The sequence below is a fragment of the Natator depressus genome, chromosome 4 (assembly GCF_965152275.1).
Source record: "Natator depressus isolate rNatDep1 chromosome 4, rNatDep2.hap1, whole genome shotgun sequence".
Lineage (NCBI taxonomy): Eukaryota > Metazoa > Chordata > Testudines > Cheloniidae > Natator > Natator depressus.
The window spans coordinates 79,514,142-79,539,619 of record NC_134237.1 but is presented as its reverse complement, the minus strand read 5'-3'; the positions used below and the strand labels follow the sequence as shown (position 1 = coordinate 79,539,619).

Sequence of the window (25,478 nt, the reverse complement as noted above, 5' to 3'; positions counted from 1 at the left end):
GCTTCGAGGTAGTTTCTCAGCATACCCTCTGGCTACAGGAGGGATCCAGCATTCATGAACAGTCATTTGCCATAAGACTGTCCCTCAGGGTGTAGATAAAATAACTTCAGGGCAAGTCTACATTACAAAATTAAGGCGACTTAAGTTATGTGGACGTATGGCCACCACAGTAATTAAATCTCTTTTGTACATCCCCACTAGCTCCTTCTGTAGGCCGTGCACATCCTCACCAGGAGTGCTCGCACCAGCTGTCAGTGTGGGGTATTGTGGGACACTGAAAGCTGGAGTCCCCGGTGATGGGGCTTCACTGACACTAGGTTGACTGAACTACATTGGTCTAAGTGCTACGCCTCTCAACCTAATTCTAGAGTAGACCAAGCCTAAGTCCCGAACCTGTTTTTGAAAGACTGTCCTTTTTTCTTTTTTTTTCCCCCCCTTTTCTTTCAGTCTGTGGTGACTTATGTTTATGTGGAGTGGGGAAATTCCCTCTTGACTTGATAGCCTGGATTTCTCTGTGTCTTCCTATGAACTCTAATGGTCCATCATTGTCTTCCTGGGCTGGACAATGGATCATTACTTAAAGCAAGTTTTGTGTAAATCCCTGTCTTGGGAGGTGCCTCTTCCCCATGCTATGAGGTGTAGTGCATTTTGGAGTATAAATTCTGAGTACAATTTTATTTTCTATATACACCTATACATGGATTCATAACCTCAGTCTGTATACATATCTCATAACGACTAATCAAGTTCAGAACATTACAGACTTTCATAGAAGACCTTACTTGGTATAACAATAATATAGTACGCTATGCAATCAGTTGATTTAACTGCTCATTTTGGGGGTTTAAACATGTTTTCCCTTTGGTGTGTCTGGAGTCGATTGTTGCACCCCTCCTTGTGAGTCTGATGCTGAAGTTTTGGTCACTGACCATGATGTAAGCTTCACTTCTACTACACCCTCTTTTCTGGATAGGGTATCGCGCCTCGTTTTCCAACCCCTCAATATATTTAATCTCCATATCATATGCCTGCAAAACTATACTCCATCATAGCAATCTGGAGTTTTTGTTCTGTGGAGCCATACTTATAGTGAATGATTTGTTAACACTATGATCTGCCTATTGAAGAGGTAGGGTCTGGGTTGTTTTACAGCAGATACAGTAGCATAACACTACTTTTCTATTTGAGTAATTCTACTCAGTGGGAGAGTTTTTTTGCTTAGAAATGCAATGGGTGTTTCTTGTTGTCTTCCCATTTCTATTAACACAGCTCTGAGACCTGTGTTGGACACCTCAGTACACAATTAAACTGTTTTTTTTTTAAAAAAAAAACCTGGACTGGCCAAAATGGGCGTCTTTGACACAATTTCTTTTGCTCTTATCAGAACCCTTTTGACAGGCATCTGACCAAGTCACTTTTTCTGATTTTGTTTTCTGGAATAGTCCTTGTGATAGGAGCAGCAATGTCACTGAAACCGCCCACAAATTTTCGGTAATAGTTAACCAGACCTATAAATGATTGAACCTGTTTCTTAGTTTTGGGGACAGGCCAATTCACAGTAGTTTCCTGTTTCAGGGGATCTTGGTGGATTTGGCCTCCACCTATCCAATGACCCAGGTAAGAGAGATTTGCTGCCCAACTGTACACTTTGACACCTTGATTGTGAGACCTGCATCCCTGAGGCTTTTCAACACCCTTGCCACATGTGTTTTGTGTTCCTCCCAGGTGGTGGTAAATATAGCAATATCATCTACAGTGGACTGCAGACTCCTAGAACCCATGTAGCACCTGCTTGGTCAGCTTCTGGAATGTGGCTCCTGCATTTAATTAATCTGAAGGATAGTACCTTAAACTCAGAAAGTCCAAAATTGGTAAACAAATGCAGTATCCTAGGGTCCTAGAGCCTAGATTCCGACCCAAGCCTGGAAGTCTACACAGCAATGAAACAGCCCCACAGTTCCAGTCCGAGTTGACTGGCATGGGCCAGCCATGAGTTTTTATTTGCTGTATAGACATACTCTTAGGGGTCTTCCCCTGACTCTCAGACATTACATGTAGGAGAGGCAATACTCTGTGCTCCTCATCTGCATAGCATATTACATTTGCTATAAGCGTCTCTGTTATAGTAAATGTTCAATCAGTTAATATGTACAGTTAGGGGTACACTCTGACTATAGGGATTCTGTACATTGCAAGTGATTTCACTTAGTCTCCTTGTCACCTCAGAGGGCCCTCCTGGGAGTTCTGCATTTTATGCTTTATACAGGGACTAATACCAGAACCAATTCACCTGTATCAAAGGCTCTTTTACTTGCTTTTTTGTCATGCCACCCTTTATGTATAGCTTGGCTTTTTTCAACATTATGCAGTACCAGCTCCATACTGGTTTTTAGCTCTGCCCTGAATTTAGATACCAGTTCATTCACTCATTCCCCTTCTGAGTCAGTGTTACCTTCCCACAAATTTCTGACCAGGTGTAGGGGGCCTGTGACCTTCCTTCCATATAGGAGGTTGAATGGAGAAAACCCTGTCAATTCTTGGGATACCTTTCTGTAAGCAAACAATAGGAAAGGCAGTAGCGTACCCCAGTCCCTTGCCTTCCTGTCTACATACATTGTTAGCATGGATTTAAATGTCCCATGAAATCTTTCCCCTAACCCATTTGTTTCTGGATGATATGGGACAGACTTTAATTTTCCACAGTTCAGAGAATATGTGGGCCATGAAATTTGACCCCCAATCTGGTCGTATTTCTATTTCAGGGGTGGGCAAACTACAGCCCAATGCGGGCTGTATCCGGTCCGGGGGATTGCCACCCCCGTGACACCGTGGGCTCCACGCTGCTCCTGGAATCGGCTGGCACCACATCCCTGTGGCCCCTGGAGGAGAAGGGGCAGAGGGCTCTGTGCGCTGCCCTCGCCTGCAGGCACCACTCCCCGCAGCTTCTGTTGGCTGGGAATGGGGAACCGCGGTCAATGGGAGCTTCAGGGGAGGTACTCACAGGCAAGGGCAGCACGCGGTGCCCTCTGCCCTCCTATCCCCAAGGGGCCGCAGGGACGTGGCGTCGGCCGCTTCAGGGAGCGGCAAGGCGCGGGGCCAGGGCAGGCAAGCAGGCAGGGAGCCTGCCTTGGCCCTGGTATGCACCACTGCCACCCCAGAGCCGCTCCAGGTAAGCAGCGCCGGGTCAGAGCCTGCACCCCAAACCCCTCCTGCACCCCTCTGGCGCTGGGCCAGAGCCCCCTGCCACACCCTGCACCCCTCCTGCACTGCAAACCCCTGCCCTGAGCCCCCTCCTGCACTCTGCACGTTTCCCTGCACCACAACCCCCTTCCCTGAACCCCCTTGTATACCCCGCACTCCTCCTCCGCTCCAACCCTTTGCCCTGAGCCCCTTCCTGCACACCGCACCCCAACCCCCTGCCCCAGTCCTACATTTATGGCCCTGCATGCAATTACCCCACCCAGATGTGGCCCTTGGGCCAAAAGTTTTGCCCACCCCTGTTCTATTTGAAAATGTACCCTACTAATTATGGAAACGAGTGCACTTGCCAGTTTCTGCTTCTATATTAGCTAGGGCCACTGCCTCTGGGTATCTGCCAGTGAAGTCGTCTACCACCAATATATATTTATTCCCATTTTTGGATGGTTCAGGGCAGTGTTTCTCAACCAGGGGTACGTGAACCCCTGGGGGTACACAGAGGTTTTCCAGGGGGTACATCAACTCATCTATATATTTCACCTACTTTTAGAACACTCTGCATAAAAAGCACTAGTGAAGTCAGTACAAACTAAAATGTCATACAAACAACAACTTGTTTATACTGCTCTATATACTATACACTGAAATGTAAGTACAATATTTATATTCCAATTGATTTATAATTCTGTGGTAAAAATGAGAATCTGAGCCATATTTCAGTAATAGTGTGGCTGTGACACTTTTGTATCTTTATGTCTGATTTTGTAAGCAAGTTGTTTTTAAGTGAGGTGAAACTTGGGGGTACGTGAAACAAATCAGACTCCTGAAAGGGATATAATAGTCTGGAAAGGCTGAGAGCCACTGGCTTAGGGAGTGGACCAGTAATGTCCATGCCAACCCGATAGAATGCTTCTCCTATTACAGGTAATGGTTGCAGTGAGGCTTTGTGGATACCTAGAGTCTTTTTCCACTTTTGTTACAAGTCATAAGACTGACAGTATTCCTTCTAGGTTTATACCAGGCCAATGAAAATTTTCCTGAAGCCTTTCAAAATCCTCTCTAATCCTAGATGTCCAGTTGCCAAAATGGATGAACATCCTGTGTACCTTCATAGGTTCAAACCGTACACCCCCCTCAGTGTGCTCTGTATGTCCTGAGCTCACCAGAGCTCTGTTCACCTGAGCAGGATGGGTTTGGGTTTGGAACAATACCTCTCAATGTAAAGCTCAGTAGAGTTACACATACAACATTTTCTTGGGCCCTTGTCCTGGGTCAGGGGTTTGTAACTGGGATTACTAGGTGGGTGCCTGTTGGGATATATTTGGCTTCACTTCCCCACTCCTTGCTTTCATGAACAATTTGGGGACCCACTTTTACATGGGGCCTTTGCCCTTCCCATTGAGACTTTTGTTCAATACCCATTCTGACCCTGTACATGCAAATCAAAAGCCCAAGCAGCCACCTGCACTGTATTAGGAGACTTTTCCCATATGGCAGCTCTGATTTCATCTGAGCAAGCATTAAACAAATGTTCTTTGGGTAAACAAATCAAACAATTTCCCATAATCCTCTTCTGCCCCTTTACATTGTACCCATTTTTTTCATATAATCACACATTTTATGCATAAACTTCTTATGACTGATATTATCATGCGACTTTAGGTTGGTAAACATGGTATGATCCTGGAGTAAGTTGAAACCTTGACAGTATACAGGTTTCAGAGTAACAGCTGTGTTAGTCTGTATTCGCAAAAAGAAAAGGAGTACTTGTGGTCACTTTAGATAAGCTATTACCAGCAGGAGAGTGGGTTTGTGTGTGTGTGGGCGGGGGGGAGGGGTGAGAAAACCTGGATTTGTGCTGGAAATGGCCCACCTTGATTATCATACACATTGTAAGGAGAGTGATCACTTTAGATAAGCTATTGCCAGCAGGAGAGTGGGGTAGGGTGAGGTATTTTTTCATGCTTTGTGTGTATAAAAAGATCTTCTGCACTTTCCACAGTATGCATCCGATGAAGTGAGCTGTAGCTCACGAAAGCTTATGCTCAAATAAATTGGTTAGTCTCTAAGGTGCCACAAGTACTCCTTTTCTTTTCTTGACAGTATAGTTTCCTTATATTTATCATAGTTCATGGCCCATGCCAGTTAAGACTTGGAAAGCTATACCTGAAAGTTTGGAAACCAGTACAGATATTTGTTTCCCAATAGGGATGCCATTGGCCTGGCATATATTTCAAAAGCAGTAAAATATTCTATGCCGTTTGAGTCCTTAAAACATGGACACAGTCTGTCCCAGCTGAGTGAGTTCCGGCAGGGATTACCTGTGGGTTGTGGAATACCTTTTTGCTGCTCCAGTACTCTGAGCTGCATTTCTTGTGCCTCCATTTGCTGCTTGTCTGTGCTCTCTTCTGCTTTGGTCACTGCCGTTTGTCGCTGCTCCTCTGCCGCCTCGTTAGCCTTGGTTGTGTGGATCGAGTCCATCTGTTGCTCCTCTGCCTCCTTGCTGACTGCCTTCTCTTGGAGTCTGAGCCATCTGCACCTGGTACTCATATGCCTCCTTGTCCCTGTGGAGCTGCAGTTTAATCAGCTGTACTTGAGCACCAATTCCTGCAGAGAATTAAGGTCTGGTTGGTGTCCCAACTCTGGTTCATCTCCACCTGTACCTCCTACTTCTGCTTAAAATGCTCAGTGAGCATGGTTCTCAGATCCTCTATTGATTTCCCCTTGTGGGGTAAACTATATTGCAAACATGAACTTCAAAGTTTTTTTTTATCCATTGTGTCCAAGGACTCTCTGGCTCTTTTCCCCCTTTCCTGGTTGTACTTCTCTTAACCCGAAATAAACAAAAGAAAATAATAAACGTTAAGCTTGTCCTTTGCTCCCCACACATTTGAATCCATTAGGGACTGTTTAGCAAGTGTTTGGAATGTGAACCTCAGTTTGCTGATACTGGAGTGAAACTTTGGTAATGACTGTGCCACTCTGTTTTGGGGACTGGTAAGGGGTTCTGTCACTACCTGCTCTGTCACCTTGGGGACCTTTGTGCTGTGCAGCTATAGTTCAATTCCCTGATACCAGTAGCCAGCCTGCAAGCATAAGATCTCACCCTGTCTCTCACCAGCCCAGTTACTCTTTGCAGGGTGACACCAACAACCCTTTCAGTCACGAGGCTCCCCACATCCATCCTTCCTGAATTCTTAATTTCCAAACATTTGGACAGTTCCTTTCTGGGTTGAGTGCCCCATTGATGGGACTACTTGCAGTACATAAAGTTTAATATGTATATGAATCTTTGCAGGACTGGGGCATTCTCAGTAGACTGGTTTAAAAGATGCTTGGTGACACGTTTCTATATCTAAGCAGGATCAAGTCTGCGATCAAGGGCAAGAATTTTCATCCAAGTGCTGTTCCTTAAAATAGGATTGGTGCTCCTTTGCACCTTGGAACAGTCCCAGAACGTGGACAAACAGAGACCCAAGTTCCCTGAATCCTATAATTAACAATTATCTCAGCATATCTGTCTGGTCACACAGAGTGGTTTATATGCTTATGAAGTGAATCTACAACTTAAAATGAGGAAAGCACTAAAAAGAATATCAGCTAATAACCTTATAAAATACATCTCACTCTTTTAATATATTTAGTTCTTTTTGTAAGCGTGGAATCTGTGATAGAAAAATATTTCTCCCACAAAGCTCTATACATCTTCCCTGAAGAGTAGGGTTTTTTCAAAGCTGTGGGACTCCTGAGGGTGTCCCTCCTTAACTACCTCTCCAGAAGCATTTACAATTTTTTCAGATATCAACAAGCTTCTTAAGGCTTGTCTACACTTACAGCGCTGCAGTAGCGCAGCTGCAGTGCTTAGTGAAGATGCTACCTGTGCTAACGGGGTAGCTTCTCTTGCTGGCGTAGGTACTCCACCGTCCCAAGAGATGGTAGCTCTGTCTTGTCGATATAGCGCTGTCCACACTGTGAGTTCGCTCAGTATAACTGCGTCACTTGGAGTGTGGATTTTCCACATCCCTGAGTGACGTAGTTATATCAACATAAGTTGGTTGTATAGACAAGGCCTAAATCAACTAAATTTTGCACTGAGAGGAGTAGGTAGGAAACTTGCAAAATTTTTATCTTTAGAGAAACGCAGCAACTTAATCATAGACTCAGAGGACTAGAAGGGGCTGGAAGAGGTCATCTCGTCCAGCCCCTGCACTTATGGCAGGACTAAATATTATGTAGACCATCCCTGACGGGTGTTGTCTAACCTGTTCTTTAAAATCTCCAGTGATGGAGATTCCGCAACCTCTCTAGGCAATTTATTCCAGTGCTTAAACACTCTGACAGTTAGCAAGTTTTTCCTAATGTCCAACCTAACCCTCCATTGCTGCAGTTTAAGCCCATTGCTTCTTGTCCTATCCTCAGAGGTTAACAAGAACAATTCTTCTACCTCCTCTTTGTACCAACCTTTTATGTACTTGAAAACTGTAGTCATGAATAAGTTAACCTGGGACGACAAAAGCAAAGAGGTGTATCAATTGTGCCTTTCAATTATTGTTACAGTGTTTCCAGTTAAATGCATCGTATCCAGTTGCTAACGAACAAAAAATGAAACTGATGGGATTGGAATATTTTATATTGTTCTGACCTAATGTATGCTGTACGTTAGTTTCACTTTCTTTCTACATCTGCTCTAGTTCAGGTGTGGAGATCTTCAACCATAGAGGTCATACTTTCTGTATGGTGCTAATATTATTGAGTATGTGCTGGTCAATCGGTTGGTCTCTTGATTTTCCACCAAGGTTTTAATCAAGAATGAAGGGAAGCCAACAAGCTCTCATTGGGCCTGAGAGGAGATGTGAAAACATATATTGAAGAGAACCCAGCTATCTTACCTTTTTATTGTTTGGTTTGTCTTTAAAGAGGGAGGTTTTTCTCAGAAGAGAGAGTCCCATCACAGTTTTATTTTCTATCATCTGTTAAGGCCTTGCAGAAAGACCTGCCTTGCACAGAAATATACCAGGCAAAATGAGTACAATGCTGTTGTCAACAGAGCTGCACTTTTTCAATGAAATCATACGTATGACTGTCCCCAGAACTGTCTAGAGATAACCATGTTCTTAATGATCTTAACATGACCATGCAGGAAAATACAGCACTCATTTACACCTGCTGTCATTTACACCTTTGAAGCCACTTTGTGATCACCAGAGAAAACTGTTTTCTTAAGCCCCGTCTATGTTAAAAAATTGACCCGGCTGTCATGTTTAACCAACCACCAGTTGTTGCTGTTACGATATCAGTATGGACGGGGATTTCATTTTTAAAAATAATCTGTGCTAGCAGAAACTGTGCTATAGACTGGCCTCCTATCAACAAACAACCTGATCCCACAGGCCTGACTCAAGCAACATTACAGACTTCTTTGGCAGTTTTGTCCTAGTCAGGCATGCAGGATTGGCTGTGTCAAGTGTGGACACGTGTGTGTTACAGTTGTGTCTAGCTGAAACTTTATTTGACAGTTGTTTGAAAGACCAAATAGATTAAAGATCTATCAGTATAGTCAAGCTATATGAGCCTTTAAGCAACAGTCAAAATAATCAGTTTGTAAAGTAGGAGGTCTCACACTCTGTTGCTCATTGCATGTCATGGGCTGCTGCTATGGCTAATTATTTTAAATGAGGTTAAATGTCTGTATTTTATTAATACCCATAAATATATTCAATTCTGGAATCTCACCACTGAGAAGACAAAAGACTAGCCTATAACTGAGTCCCTTTAGGGTAGAGTTGGGTGAGAGAGAGGGAGGAGAGAAAAGAGAGAATTTTATTTTCAGAACCAGCAGCTTTAATATACTTAGAAGAAGTGAGATATGGGTCAGAATTCTGATTCTTTAAAACAAAAATTCTTGGATGGATTGGTTAGCAAGGGGAAGCACTTTTATAAAATTTAAGACCCCAGAGGATGGGCCAAATTCTGCTTTCACCTATACATGGGCTATCCCACTGGAGTCTGGGTAAAAAAACTGCATTGTTGGGCCCCATGCACACTAGGAAGCTGACCTGTTGCTGACCGTGCAATGGCCTCCCCATTATAGGTGTAAACCAGAAAACAAACAAACAATGTTTTCAACACCATTTCAAAAAGTTTGGTTGAAACATGGGGCCATGTGAATGTATACAGCATTTCCCTATCCCAGAAGTGGCCAACCTGAGCCTGAGAAGGAGACAGAATTTACCAATGTACATTGCCAAAAAGCCACAGTAATACATCAGCAGCCCCCCATCAATTCCCTCCCCCCGCTCCCAATGCCTCCCGCCCACTGGCAGCCCCAGCAATCAGCACCTCCTCCTCCCTCCCTGCACCTTCCGATCAGCTGTTTCATGGCATGCAGGAGGCGGGGCAGGGGGGAGGTGGAGGAGCGAGGGCACGGCAGGCTCAGGGGATGGGGTAGGAAGGGTGGAGTGGGGGCAGGGCCTATGGCAGAGCTAGGAGTTGAGCAGTGAGCACCCCCCGGCACATTGGAAAGTTGGCACCTGTAGCTCCAGCCTGTACAAGGAGCTGCATGTGGCTCTGGAGCCATAGGTTGGCCACCCCTGCCCTATCCTGTTGCAATGGGATGCTAAAGGTCAATATAGGCCGAGTTCGAGAGTATCATGCGTCTAACGTTCCTGCTTCCAGTTGTCAACCTGAGCACGTTAAGAACAAGATTGTACTCCAACTTGTCTCCCCCATAGCAATGCCAGGTGGTACCAACTGAACCAAGAAATTGGCTGGAAGTTTTTTCTTGCAGGTGGCTTGAGCTCTGAGGGGCCAGATGTACAAAGGTATTTAGGTGCCTAAGGATGCAGATAGGCACTTAGAGGGATTTTCAAAAGCACACAAGTAAGTTAGATGCCTAAGTCCCCCCTGACTTGAAGTGGAACCAATGGGTCTTGAAATCATTGGGAATTAGGCATGTAGGTGCTTTGTAACCCCTCTTCATCTTTAGGTGCCTAAATACCTTTGTAAATTTGGCCCTGAGTTCTTAAATTTAGTGTAAAGTGGGAAACAGATCCCTTGTAACCCTATGGCTATATGACTCATAGCTATGAATGCTAAGGAGGAATGGAGAGGGATGTGTAGGTGTGCAGAAGAGGCACAGCTGCTCTATTTACAGTGCAAATACTAAACAAAGGCTGGGTGTGGGAGATGGTATGGGAAAGGCTAGAGTGAAAGAACTTGCCAGGCTTAGTATTACATAGACCTCATGTTAGTTCCTGGTTTTCATTTGTTTGTTTTGAAATTGATATATTCCAATGAGAGGTGAGTCCAGGCTGGAGTTATATGACAGGCAATTGTACTTCCCACTTCTATGCTACTTTCATTGGAGGATTTCAAAGTTCTTTGCATGCTTTAATTACCTAAATGGCACAAAGTGGCTTTCCCATTCTTTTTTTAAAGCACTCCCGTCGGAAGCTCTAGGCACATGTACACAAAAAAAGAAAAAAGTAATAAAACAAACATACAGAGAGAACCTTGGAGAAAAGATGAAGCTTTGCAGCGTGAACTGAAGGCCCCCAAATACAGGCTCCGGCACTTATGAGGGAAGCAAATTGCAGAGTTATGGACCCTTCTCCTAAAACACCCTGTCTCCCTCCATGAGATGCCATGAAGTTACTTTGTCATCACAAAGAGAGTTATCTGTTGGAAGAGGAGGATATGTCTAGTGTTCTATAATTTCTGGGATACAGAATTTATATTCAGGATTTTCCACAAATTCCTACTATAGATTAATTACTTACTGGTTAAGATCAAGTTTTTTACTGCATTGTTAATTTAGCTGAGTTGCACATCCTGTATATTTTATGGTATGCACATAACAACATAAACAGAATTATTTCAAACCTATACATTTAACAAGAAAAATAGGAACACAAAATGACATTTTATGGCCAAGTTAACATTTCAGTAGAAACTTAACTTTTACATTTCCTGATTTTGTTTTCCACTCTAACTATGCACCAGTACCAATGCCTTAGTGTACTTTTTCTATTTTTAAATTATTTGTTACCTGAGCTAAATTAATCCTGTGTTAATACTGTACTTTTGTGTAAAGGAATGGTGGACATGCAGCTGTTTTAGAAACCACAAATATTCTGTCATATCAGGTGTGGTCAGTGTTCTCATTCTGAGAAAGAACTGCCTGGAGATGTTTCTGAAAATGTTACAGCTTTGTTTTCTATAGCAGAACTCTGAACATTGCCTCTGAGGAGCATTGTCTGGGCTCGTATATACTTTGTTTAACAGAACTTTAATAGTGGCTTTGCTTGCTCCTCTGTGGAAGCGTATCCCAGACAGTGCCCACAATCTCCTCCAACTGGACATTATTTAGAGGGTTTTGGTATTTTGGTTTTTGTTTTGAAATAAATAGGCCTTAAACCCTCTCTCCTAAAGACCTTTGATCAGACTGAATGGGTGTGGCCTAATATACTTGATATATGCTACCAACAGCAGATAGAGTTCTGCCTTGGAAGATCCCTAGTCTGGAGAAGAGAAGAGAGCACTGCACCTGCAGAGGAAAAGCAGGGAGACCCCTCTGGGGGCATCCGTCTCCATGGGAGAAAAGAGAGAGCCACACAACTCTGCACTTCCATCCCACACAAGACCAGCTTCTCTTGAGCAGTGGTGTTGGCAGCTGCATCTCTTCTCCTGGCTGGACCCAAGGTGGAGCTCACTGTATTACCAGGCTGAGGGCTGGGCACTTCAAGTTAAATTAGCTGCTGCTCCTTTGAACATGCTGATGGGCTCCCTCCTCTTTGCCTCTTAACTAATTAGTTCCCCAAAAGTAGGCCTGCAATTTTTGTCCTGGATATTTTGGCTTCTACACAAATAAATACAATATGTCCTCTTGCTGAGCTTCAGTGCCTGCGCTTGGAACAGTGAGGGCTGCATTGCACCTTGCCAGGATATATTTACATAGTTTACATGAAGAAATGCACCCAACCACAATATTTGCTTGTGCTTGTATGTTCCTTGACAGATTAATAGAAAATGCGGTTGGTTGAGTTCACCAGCAACAGAAATTTTCAGTTGCTCAACTTTTGTTCTGCTGCAGTTTTGAGGAGATGGTGTCTGTAAGGGGGCGACTTTTAAGGCTCTCCTGGGCTGCATCTTGTCCCTGATGTATAAATAAAACATGCAGTTGACTTGCGGGAAAGCTAGATATTGCATTTAGGGTTCAGTCCAAACAGTTCTGTCATTTCTGTCACAGAGGATTCAGTGAATCAGCCCTGAGCACAGCTTAAGATACGTACATACTGTTTCGTGGATCTGAATTCTACATGAACTCATAGATACGGTTCCTGTTCTGCAGACATTTCTCAAAGCACCTTACCATGTAAGCAAGCAAGCCTGCTTTGCTGACTCACATGACAGCTTTGTTTCCTGTGTCTGAATTCTACATGAACTCATAGATACGGTTCCTGTTCTGCAGACATTTCTCAAAGCACCTTACCATGTAAGCAAGCAAGCCTGCTTTGCTGTGACTCACGTGACAGCTTTGTTGGCAGGCCTCTGACACAGAGACTGAAACTTTGTACATGGATTCAGCTATGGTCAGTTTCTGGAGATTTGGTTGTTTTTTTCATATCTGAAGGTGATGGGGCTAAGCTGTTAATAATTTTCTATGTTATTTTGAAGTTCTTAGTCATTTTAGTTAGTGACTGTAAAGAAGGCTGAAGTTGAAACATTTTGTGGCTTGCTCTACACAGCCTTTCCAAGATAATAGCACGAGGCAGTATGTTTGCTAAGAGCTTATGGTGATCATGCTTGTTAAAATTTTGCCTTTCTGTTTGCTAAGCATTTTAAAGAGCCATATTTTGCCCTCAGATTTTAAACATATCTCCTTTGGGCAGTGAGAGGAAACCTTAATTGTGAGTCAGCCTGATATTTGTAATCCCATCGGAAAAAGAACAAACCCATTTACACTAATCTCATTGCTATCCACTTTCAAATATATGGCTCTGGCCCCTTTAAAAGTGTGGTGAAGTACAGAACAATTGCAGAGTGGGGAAGCTGGAAGTAATGCAAAGTTCTTTCCCTTTTGACATAAAGAACAAACAGAGAAACAAGAGGAATTTGGGGTGAAAAACCCAAAGTAAAAGTCTTTGAACATGGAAGTGATTGATTGCAGGCTCCTCAACAGTTTTACTGTGACTCTTAAATCTATATCTAGTATCTAGATCTCATGGTCATTGGCACCTTAGAAATGCCTGGGATAAGTTAAAGTTTTCTTTAGCAGCTTCAAGACTTTGTACTCCGGTGTGAATAATTTACAGGTACAAACAATGAAACAACATCAAGTTTGTGTGGTGTGTGAGAGAAGCAAGTTTGGGTCTAAACTAGCTACACTGAGATACAGGCAAGAGGCTTGAAGAGCACTGATTCCTATGTATTTTAAATTGTAAAATAGTTGCTAAAGAAATCAGGGACTAGATGGCTCAAGGCGTTGGTAATGGGACAGGGAGACCCAGCTTGCCCTCAGGTAGAGTGACAATTGCTACCAGATGGTTGCCCAGTGAATTACAGTATACTCCCATTTATCCAAAACCCTATTATTCAAATCTCTTCCTTGTCCTCCGTCATGAGATACTTGAGACGCATGCTCTCTGCAGCATGTATCTCATGCAGGGGGACAAGGGAAGGATTTGGATAATGCAGAGGTTTGGATAATAGAGCAGAGACTAGCAGTGGAGGACTCCACCCTGCTGCTTAATGGCACCTGTGTGGCTGCAAGGCTGGTGACATCTGATCCTTGCAAGCACAAAGTACAGGGAAGGCTGTGGTCCTGGCAGGACAGAACAGAGTCCTGGCCAGATGTCTCTGCTCTGTCCTGTCGAGATCGCAGCCTTCCCCTGCACCTTGCGCCTGCGGGGATCGGGTGTCACTGGCCCTGCGGCAGCGCTGGAAGCCCTCCGCAATCCCGCTGTCACAGGAGTGAGTGAGCAGGGTATACCAGACATCCCCAGCCAGGACTGTGGGGGAAGAGTCCCCTCTCCTGGGGGAGGCCACCCCGCAGCTGAATGGCTCCTTCCCTCTTGATTATCTGAACTTCCAGTTATCCAAATGAAATCCATATCCCCCATGCTAGTTGGATAATCGGGAGTATGCTGTACTACACTGTAAAATACATTGGGAGGCTCAAGCAAGTTCCAGATGGACAGGTATCCATACCACAGAAAGAGCCCTCCCAGAGGGACAGAGGACTGACTGGGTAAGGGTTTGAATTGTTCGTTCAGTTTAGAGGTGATACCGCCACAAGGTCAAAGGTGAGGCCTAGGAAAGCTTCACTTTTGCTGTCTGTGCTGGACCTGATGGGTGGACAAGCAGAACATCAGTCTCAAGGACTGTCAGTCAGAGGCTGTTTACCAGCCCTGTGTTCACACGCTTCTAAAATAAACAATTCAAATTTGCCTGTTATCGCTAAGAAAGAAAAATCTATTTTTCTGCCTAGGACACAGTTCTGTAACTGTAACACTGTCCCTTGTTTTCTTCATCTTCTTCTGCTAAAGGTAACGATGCCTGTGGAAAGAATGCGGATGCGTCCATGGTTGGAAGACCAAATAAATTCAAACACAATACCAGGGTTAAAATGGCTAAATAAGGTAAGATTTGTACTTATTTGATAAACAGATCAATTGTCACAGGGTCTGAAGCGTGGTTGCTTAGATCTAATTCTCATGGCTTCCTGTGAGGCAAAGCAAGGAGGATAGGCAGAGTTGAGCTGTTCTTGCTGAACCTGTTCTTCTAGCTCTGCGTTCAGGATTTGAGGAGCTATTTTTGCTTATCAGATCAGTGACTCTTTTAAAAACCATTTTTCTTCCTCTGCCTTCTTTTGTGGGAGCAGGTGCTATGGAAACTCCACTGCTTTACCCTGGGAACAAAGTGCAGAGCCAAACAGCTGCAGTGGGTTTTGAACAGCATGCTCTTCTGAACTGTAACAGTCTACTCTGCATTAACCCTTGAGCTGATATGCTGATCCCCGCTTGGAGCATGGGTACTTAGCTGATTTCATTGCTGCAGGCTGTATGGTAGAACTTAGAAGGGTAATGGGTGTCTTTTCCCATATAAGTCCCAATCAGCATTCTGTACTTACCCAGAACTCTCAGGGGGAGATTAAGATGTTCAGAGAATATAGGATCAAGCCCCAGAACACCAAACAAATGGTTTTCTTGAGCTAATTTTTAAAAAGTTCAAAATAAATCTAAGGCCTAAAAAAACCCAAGTAAAATCACATGTATTCTTACTAAGGAAAATATTAATTTATCACATATAAAAGCATGAGTCAGTTATTTTCAGCCATAGTGTGCTAATTTATCATTTAAAGGCATGGGAAATGTTATTAAGCCATGTTCTGATGTATAGAAATGTAGGATTTACCATTCAAGGTCAGACAGTGATCCAATTAGTTTGGTACCCTGTTTCCAGTAGTAACTTGTTGCTTATGTGATCTGCTTTTGAACTGATGCATGATATTTAGCTTCTATTATTTTTATCTTAGCGTGCATAACTGTAAATGCTAGTGGTCACAAAATTATCAGGTACTTTTTAAAATTCATCCATAATATTTTGTCTCAGTAACCTCTTGCAGCATTGAATTTCACATGCTGTGACTTTATGCTGGGTAAATAAATATTTTCTTTTATCTGTCCCCAAATTAGCTGCCTCCTAATCTTGAGTGTGCTAGTTCTTGTATTACGGACCACAGTAAAAAGGAGGGACTGATCAGTTTTGAAAGTTCCCTTTGTAATTTGAATACTACATTCAGGTCCCTACTGAATCTTCTCCTTTGCTGTCTGTAGTCAGTCATATATCATTTCTTCCATACCTTGGATCATCTTCATTGCCCATTTCTGGAAATGTTCATTTTCCACTGAATCTTTCTTCAAGCAAGGCTGTCCATACAGGGCACAGTACTCCAGATGCAGGCATACCACTGTTCAACAGAGTGCTATCGTAGCATTTTCTACATTTTGTTTCACACCCTTGTTTAATACACCAAAAAAACCCCCTATTTGCTTTGTTTGCTCTGCACTGAGAAGACCTCTCCAGTGAGCAGTGGACTCCTTAGTGTGTTTGTTCAGACAATCCTGTGAATTCAGAGCCCATAAACACATCAAGGTAGACTGTAAGACACACTGTTGGATTGTTTAATATTTGCAACTATTCTGTCTAGATCAAGATGTTACAATGGTTATCCGCCCTTGCGCTTCTGGGTGTAAGCTGTTTGCGCAGAGGAGCCATAATGTATTCTTTGTTCCATTATATCATATTACCCAACTGGCCAGGCCGTGTTGTGCTAATAAAATATTTTGAATTTGGATTTTTTTTTTTTAAAGCAGAAGACATTGGCTGCTACCAGGAGCAGAATACCAGATTAAAAGACCAGCCATATGACCAATGTTCAGTGCAAAGTGACGCACACTAGAAAAAATAATCCCAATTATACACACACAATGTTGGATTTAAATTAGCTGTTACTACTCACTCAAGAAAGTAGTAGTTGGAGTCATAGCAGATAGTTCTCTGAAGACATCTGCTCAATGTGCAGCAGCAGTCAAAAAAGCTAACAATGTTAGGAACCATTAGGAAAGGGATCGATAATACAAAATACCATAATGCTACTACATAAATTCAGGGTACGCTCAGACCTTAAATACTACATTCAGTTCTGGTCACCACATCTCAAAAAAGATATATTGGAATTTGAAAAGGTACAGACAAGGGCAACAAAAATTATTAGGGGTATGGAACAGCTTCCATATAGGGAGAGATTAAAAAGACGGGACTTTTCAGCTTGGAAAAGAGACGACTATAGAGGTCTATAAAATCATACATGGTATGGAGAAAGTGACTTGGAAAATATTATTTACTCCTTCACATAACACAAGAACTAGGGATCACCTGTTGAAATTAATTGGCAGCAGGTTTAAAACAAATAAAAGGAAGTACTTCTTCACACATTGCACAGTCAACCTGTGGAACTCATTGCCAGGGAATGTTGTGAAGGCCAAAAGAATAACTGGGTTCAAAAAAGAATTACTTAAGTTCGTGCAGGATAGGTCCATCAATTGCTATTAGCCAAGATGATCAGGGATGTGACCCCATGCTTCGGGTGTCCCTAAACACTCGAAATTTCCCTGTTGTGTTCATTCCATCTGAAGCACCTGGCACTGGCCACTGTCAGAAGGCAGGATACTGGGCTAGATGGACCATTGGTCTGATCCAATATGGCTGTTCTTACAGTCTTATACTTGTATATGGCATCTGATCTTTCCCCGAAAATTCACATACCTTCATAGTTGCTTCTTACAATGTGAAATGGCTTCCTGAATCCACTTCAAAGTGTTTCTAATTGCAACTGATCACTCCAGCAATGAGTCATTTAAACCAAAAATAATTCCTATATTTAAGTGTAAATCCTGACCATAAACAAGGCAGCACATGTAATCTATGATTCGTAAGGCAAAGATTTTGGCATGGGTATTTTTATTAGAAATAATGGACAGAACACAGGCAATAAACAGTAAATCACAGAAGTCCCAGCTCCATGATAGAGGGGCTAGAGTCCCAGCCCCGCTGCCTGGGGCTGAATTATTGGAATTTTCAGGAAGTTGAAGAGGTCTTGTAAAATCACGGAATCTGTGACAGACTTGTAGCCTTAATGATAAGGTATCATTTGCACCCACAGCTTTGTTTATACACTAAAGCTATGGTTTGCCAATTGTAGAAGTTGTGGGGTTTAGGTGCTGTTTTTGTTCACCATAGTTCTGCAATCGTTCATGATAAAGAAAAGAATCTGGGTAGAATAAACAGTATACCTGCTATTACAATACACAGCTTTTAAGTTGTATTAAATGTAAAGCCTTAAAAGTTCAGTATTGGGACTTTCATAGTTCACTTTCATGGGGAATATTGTCAGTTTTCATAAACAATATTATGTTGGCTAAATGGCATCTCAAGTAGTTACATTTTACTTACCTAACTTCTCCATTTAAAAGTTCATGGAGCATTGATTTCTTCACTTCCTGTCCTGTCCTGGATTTTGCTTTAGAACAGATGGATGCAGCCACCTGTTCACAAGGGCATTCAATGAAACTGAAAAGAAACATGTTTCGTATTGAAAAAGGGTTATTTCCGGTATCCAACCCATATTTAACATGTGGAACTTGTGGCCACTGATATCACTGTAGTCAGGAGAATAGTAGGCTTCAAGAAAAGATTAGATGATTCTATGACTAATGAGACCATCTATGGTTATATTGGATTGGATTGATTTTTATTTTACATGATATTAATCCTTATGCTTCAGGCCACAAACCGACTGGAGTTAGGAAGAACTTTCCCCTGCAGGCAGACTGTTACATAACTGACAACTAAAAGTTTTCTTGCACCTTCCTTTGAAGTTTGAAGCATTAGGTACTGACTGCTGTTAGCAACAAGATCCTGGACAAATGGATCAGTGATCTTAGTCAGCATGACAATCCCTATAGGGCTTTTATGAACCATCCTATAGAATGGAAGTAAATGTAAAATCACCGCTCATAAACTTTGCTGATGATGCAAAGATTGATGACATGGAAAATAATGAGGATAGAGTAGTCAAACAGAGCAATCTGGATCGTTTGGTAAGGTAGCTGGGTCTGTTCAAACAAAATGTTTATTGATTGATACGAGCCAAATGGAAAGTTAGACACCTGGGAACAAGGAATGCGGGCCGTATCCTGGGGGCTGTGTCCTGCAAAGCGGTGACTGTGGAAAGGATTCAGGGATTAGAGTTAGAGCCCTGTGAAATTCTACTTGCTCTTTATATTTTTTGGGGGAGGGGGGGTAGATGGGGGAGGATTTTGTTTTATTTAATTTCTTCTGTGGGAGTGGGTCTTGCCCCGAGGGTTGGAGGTCTTTGCAGTATTGGGTGCTGCTCTGGGAGGGGGTGATGGTGTGGAAGTGGGAGGCGCTTTGGATGGGGTCAGGTCCTAATTGTGAGGAGTGGGGGTGGTGAGACTTGGAGGGGGGTTGCAGAGCGAGCCTGTCCTGCTCTCACCCTGCAGTGACGGCTCCTACAGACATGAGGCTGGGCCTGGCTCCTCACTCTCTGTGTCATGACCTGATGAGAGGTGGCAGAGCGAGCCCATCCTGCACTCATCCTGCAGCAGAAGCTCCTGTCCTGTGGAGCTGGGCCCAGACCTTTCCACACCAGGCATTGCAACCGGCTGTATGGGGTGGCAGAGCCACTCAGGTTTGGCCAGCTGGGCCTCCATTATGACAGCGAGGTGGCTGGGCCAATCCTGAGTCATGCTGCAATCCCATGTGCCAAGTCGCAACACCACTCACCAAAACTGAGTGATGCTGCGACCCCACGTGCCAGGTTACAATGCCCAGAGCAGGGAGCTGGGCCCAGTCCTGAGGACAGGAGCCGCTGCTGCAGGGGAGTATTTTGGTTTTTCTTATACATTGATTTTCATTTCATGTCATGTCATTTTGAATTATTCAAAACCAGGGGCTCTAGTCCTAGTAGACAAGCAACTCAACATGACCTCCCTGTGAGATGATGTGGCACAAAGGGCTAATGCAATCCACGGATGTATAAACAGGGGAGTAGTGAGCAGGAATAGGGAGGTAGTTTTGCCACTCTACACGGTCAGAGGAATTCCAATTGGAAATAAGACAAACCTTTTCAACAATGACGGTGATTAACCATCATCTCTTGATGTCTCTAGATCAAGACTGAATGCCTTTCTAGAAGATATACTTTAATCAAACACAATTATTGGGTGCAGTGCAGGAGTAACTGCATGAAATGTAAGGACCTGTGTTATGCAGGAAGTCAGACTAGCGTAGGTGCTGGAACTAGGGGTGCTGGGGGTGCGGCAGCACCCACAGGCTTGAAGTGGTTTCTATCATATGCAGAGTTTATAGTTTGGTTCAATGGCTCTCAGCACCCCCACTATGCAAATTGTTCCAGCAGCCTTGCAGACTTGATGATCTAATGGTCCCTTTTGGCCTTAAAAGTCTATGAATCTATGAATATGAGCTCTCTTAAATTCTATAGAAGTTAATCAAGTTCTCTAGGTTTTTATATTAAGTTTCTGTAGTACACCATTTGTTTCATCCCTGTTAGATTGTATAAGACATTTCCATAAAGTGTACTTACTGCCATCTTCAACATGCTCAAACATCTCTCAGGCTCAAACCCATCTTTTATTAATGTACAAGGTGCACAGTAAATATTACGCAAAGAAAAGAAGAGGATAATTATATATTTAAACCAGCCTTGCAAAAATCCACTCACTCATCTGGGACAAGTATTTTGTTAACGAGCAAGAAATATATTATTAGTATCTTCATTGTTGTTAAGTTAAACGTAGGCGAGTGGAATTTTGTGCTAGGGCTGATAAATTTTCACAACAATTTTGAAATGATGTTTGGAAAACACATCTGGCCCCAAACTTTTATAGTGTTTTTGCCTTGTTTTGTTCTCCATCTGTTCTTTTGGTTTCAGTATTGCTTTGTTGATTGTTATATTCCCCCTTGCTGCATGACCATCTCTCACTTTGATACTCCTCTTAGTTCATGACACACAAATTGTGTATTATCCCAGGGAATATGCTTGGAGAAAAGGTTCAGGGCAGCACTGAGCTGGAGCTAGGGATTGCTAAATCATTAACTTGAACCGTTACTGCTGTGTCTTATGTTGCAGTGCTGTTTGTGCTTCCTACCAGGATGGTGCTGGTTGGGAGCACTGATATTACTGACATCCATTAAGGCTTTGGGCCTGTCCTTGCTGGGTTTGGATGCAGTGATGCTTTAGACCCAAGCACAGCGGGGGTGGGCAAAGAGCTTTCACCCAAGATATGATCAGTTATAGCTGGGGAAGGAGGAGAGCTTCTTTTCAGACTGATCACTGTTTTGCAGGGGAGAAAATAAGAAGGCAAAGGGAATAAATGAAAGGACATTGCCTATGTATGGAGAATGAGTGGGAAGAATGATGAGAGAGAGAGAAATGGACATCACATGTCAAACGTATTTTACCAAATTAAAGGGAAGAGAGAAAAAAATGAGACTAGAAGAATAAAAATGAACATAACTATATGATCCTAACAAACGAGAGAGAAAAGTTTTTGAATGGAATCAGAAGCTGAAATAAAAGGCAGAATCAGAAAAAATCAGTGAGAGATGAGAAAAGGAAAAAAAGTAAAACTTTACTTTTATAGAAATATTAGTCTGAGAGAGAATACATATGGGACGTAGACTAGGAGGAGAGCCAGATAGAGAAGGGAAAAAAGTGGTGTTGAAAGAAGAAGAGAAGAGCACACACAAGAGCTACAGTTTATTTTTTAGATTATTTCATAGAAGTACATATAATGCACTAAAAAGAAAAAAAGAAAAGGAGTACTTGTGGCACCTTAGAGACTAACCAGTTTATTTGAGCATGAGCTTTCGTGAGCTACAGCTCACTTCATCCTCCCCCACTCTGAACTCTAGGGTACAGATGTGGGGACCTGCATGAAAAACCTCCTAAGCTTATCTTTACCAGCTTAGGTCAAAACTTCCCCAAGGTACAAAATATTCCACCCTTTTGTCCTTGTATTGGCCGCTACCACCACCAAACAAATACTGGTTACTGGGGAAGAGCTGTTTGGACACGTCTTTCCCCCCAAAATACTTCCCAAAAACCTTGCACCCTACTTCCTGGACAAGGTTTGGTAAAAAGCCTCACCAATTTGCCTAGGTGACTACAGACCCAGACCCTTGGATCTTAAGAACAATGAACAATCCTCCCAACACTTGCACCCTCCCTTTCCTGGGAAATGTTGGATAAAAAGCCTCACCAATTTGCATAGGTGACCACAGACCCAAACCCCTGGATCTGAGAACAATGAAAAAGCATTCAGTTTTCTTACAAGAAGACTTTTAATAAAAATAGAATTAGAAATAAGAAATCCCCCCTGTAAAATCAGGATGGTAAATACCTTACAGGGTAATTAGATTCAAAACATAGAGAACCCCTCTAGGCAAAAACCTTAAGTTACAAAAAAGATACACAGACAGAAATAGTTATTCTATTCAGCACAATTCTTTTCTCAGCCATTTAAAGAAATCATAATCTACGACATACCTAGCTAGATTACTTACTAAAAGTTCTAAGGCTTCATTCCTGGTCTATCCCCGGCAAAGACAAAATGTAGACAGACACACAAACCCTTTGTTTCTCTCCCTCCTCCCAGCTTTTGAAAGTATCTTGTCTCCTCATTGGTCATTTTGGTCAGGTGCCAGCGAGGTTACCTTTAGCTTCTTAACCCTTTACAGGTGAGAGGAGATTTCCTCTGGCCAGGAGGGATTTTAAAGGGGTTTACCCTTCCCTTTCTATTTATGACACGCCCCCCAAATCTCAGCTAGGGTGAAACACTGGCTGGGATTTCTTCCTGGAGCTCTAGGAAAACAGAGTTAATAAGACACATGCATCTCTAAATATGCTACCAAGTACATAAAGACTAACAATATTTTCCACATCTCAAGGACGATTTTAACCAGTTGAGTCTGGGAAACTTTCACGTGAGAGTGCATCAGCCACTTTGTTAGAAGCTCCTGAGATGTGTTGGATGTCGAAATCAAAATCTTGGAGAGCTAAACTCCACCGAAGAAGTTTTTTGTTAGTTTCTTTGACGGTGTGAAGCCACTTCAGTGCAGCATGGTCGGTTTGCAGGTGGAAACGCCGTCCCCAAACATATGGGCGTAGCTTTTCCAGAGCGTAGACAATGGCGTAACATTCTTTTTCAGTGATTGACCAGTATGCATCCGATGAAGTGAGCTGTAGCTCACGAAAGCTCATGCTCAAATAAACTGGTTAGTCTCTAAGGTGCCACAAGTACTCCTTTTCTTTTTTCTTTTTACGAATACAGACTAACATGGCTGTTACTCTGAAACCTGATATAATGCACTGGTCACAATGTTCTTAGATGTAACCTTCAGAGCAGTAAACAAAGAATATATTCTTCTGTTCTATATTGAGATACTAAAATGATCCTTAGTTCCTCACCTTTTGCATCCTGCTTCCTTAATGACCTTTGATTCCTGCTGTGATGGAGTCTTGTACGTTTCACTGTGTTATTGTGTCTGATTTGCTTGCCTCACCCAATTTTAGATGTCGTCATCTCCCACTATACTGGTGCCTCATAGGATAAATGTTAAGCCCCTCATCCCCCTACCCTCAACAACAACATCATTAGCTTTGCTCCTATGTATGTTTATCTTCATACCAATTTCTAATCATAAAAAGAAAAAATTCTGCACTGCCAAAAGTGCCTTGATTTGAATATTTATAAATGTGTGGTGCAGCATGTGTTATATGTGTGTCATCTTGGAAACCTGCCCAGTTTTTAGTCCATAAAGTGGCATCTGAAGGTTTCACAGATTTAGGGCTCTATCCTGCTCCCTCTGAGGCCAGTGGATGTTTTGCCATTGACTTTAGCAATAGCAGGATTGGACCGTAAGGGAGAAAATGAAACACTTGCAGATGCTGGAACTGTAGATGTGTTTTTAAATGAGTGGATTAAAGTCCTCAGAAAATCTGTGAGTCAATCAGTGTCGACATATCCTATTTGTTTTTCTTTCCAGGAGAAGAAGATTTTTCAGATTCCCTGGATGCACGCTGCACGACATGGGTGGGATGTTGAAAAAGATGCTCCTTTATTTAGAAACTGGGCAATTCACACAGGTACTGGAACTCTCATTTCTGCGGACCAGATTTTGTTTGCCTTTGTGTGTCTCCTGGAGATTTTCCCTTTAATTTTGTTTGCTTTTGCAAATACGGTGAATGAATTTAAGGACCTGTATCTGTGAGATGCTGAGTACCTCTTGCAACATTCTTGGTACTCTCCTAACTTTATCGAGGGGCCGTAACTTGCTTCCATTGAAGACAACAGTGAAACTTCATTGACCGAAATGGAAACAAAATTGGTTCAAAATCAGTGGGAGTAGAGACGGCTCAGCAGCCCTTATGCTCTTAAATTTTAATACAGGTTTGAACCAGGCATAATAAAGGTAAGTGCTGTAAAAGCTTACTCGCACTACTGTAGCATTGATCTGATCTGCAACACCCATACTATTCCAGCCTTTCTTGAGAAGAAGCTGCCAATCATAAAGTCTAGAGATATGCATGAAAATGAGATCACCAAATGAGCCTTGTCTTGCAACCTAAACTGTGGTTTGAACTTGTCTCCAGAATCAAAAGGAGTGCACTGACACTAATTCATGGTGCTACTAGCTCTCCCTGGGCTTTGAAAACATGTTTAATATGTACCTAATTTTCTTTATTTTCTTGCTTGTTAGGAAAATTTCAACCAGGAGTAGATAAACCTGATCCAAAGACATGGAAGGCAAACTTCCGATGTGCTATGAACTCCTTGCCTGATATAGAAGAAGTCAAAGACAAAAGTATAAAGAAAGGAAACAATGCCTTCAGGGTTTACAGGATGCTACCCTTATCCGAAAGGCCTTCCAAAAAAGGTAGACAAAGGGACCCATGAACATGAAATCAGTGTTAGGTACCTAGCTGGATATTAATTTGATGATGGAGACTTCTACTTCAGAATCTGAGACCTGCAAAATAATGCCGTTATACCTTGGCTTCTGTGAAGTCACATGTATTTATCCAAAATATCCTCTGAATCTAGGAACTTTCCATGAACAATAGACAGACTGCATTCATTTAAAGGGATAATATACTTTTTTTTGAAAGAGAGAGGATACACAGGATGTGCTGTCTGAAGATCAAGTGTCTGATATAAATTGGTTTAGCTTCTTTGAAGACAATGGGGCCATATCAATTAGCAGCTGCGGCTCTGACCCCAGATATCTAGTCTGTTTCATATTTTGAGCAACAAGGAAACATGTTATGGTCAAGGTGGGACATGGAAGTTCTGATTTTTGCTACATTTTAAAGGGAAAAACCTGTCTACTTCTACAATGTTACAATCATTTCATTTCTACTCCCCAAGAGAAACAAATTGACATTTTCCCCATCCTATCAAGTGTCTGATTAAGGCCTAGGCTACACTGGGGGGCGGGGGGCGGTTTTCGAACTAAGATACACAACTTCAGTGAGCTGTAGCTCACGAAAGCTTATGCTCAAATAAATTGGTTAGTCTCTAAGGTGCCACAAGTCCTCCTTTTCTTTTTGCGAATACAGACTAACACGGCTGTTACTCTGAAACTTCAGCTATGCTATTCATGTAGTTGAAGTC

At 42.6% G+C, this 25,478-nt stretch overlaps 1 protein-coding gene and 1 long non-coding RNA gene across 7 annotated transcripts in view; one reads left to right on the top strand and one right to left on the bottom strand.

The window, feature by feature from the left end:
- IRF2 (interferon regulatory factor 2) overlaps nucleotides 1-25,478 on the top strand; it is a 66,599-nt gene that overhangs the window by 16,678 nt on the left and 24,443 nt on the right. For 5 of the 6 annotated variants that reach the window (XM_074951246.1, XM_074951245.1, XM_074951244.1 and 2 more), the window contains exons 2-4: nucleotides 14,745-14,837; nucleotides 23,851-23,950; nucleotides 24,565-24,741. In XM_074951246.1, the coding sequence (XP_074807347.1) occupies nucleotides 14,751-14,837; nucleotides 23,851-23,950; nucleotides 24,565-24,741 (364 nt within the window). In that variant the 5' untranslated portion in view covers nucleotides 14,745-14,750. Of the gene's footprint in view, nucleotides 1-14,345; nucleotides 14,447-14,744; nucleotides 14,838-23,850; nucleotides 23,951-24,564; nucleotides 24,742-25,478 lie in introns of those variants that run through there. The other variant, XM_074951248.1, reaches the window with a different exon arrangement.
- Nucleotides 5,080-22,914, bottom strand: LOC141986597 (uncharacterized). The gene is made up of 3 exons (XR_012639332.1): nucleotides 22,369-22,914; nucleotides 18,214-18,330; nucleotides 5,080-5,805 (listed from the first exon to the last, which is right to left on the bottom strand). It is a non-coding gene; the product is annotated as an uncharacterized LOC141986597 (long non-coding RNA).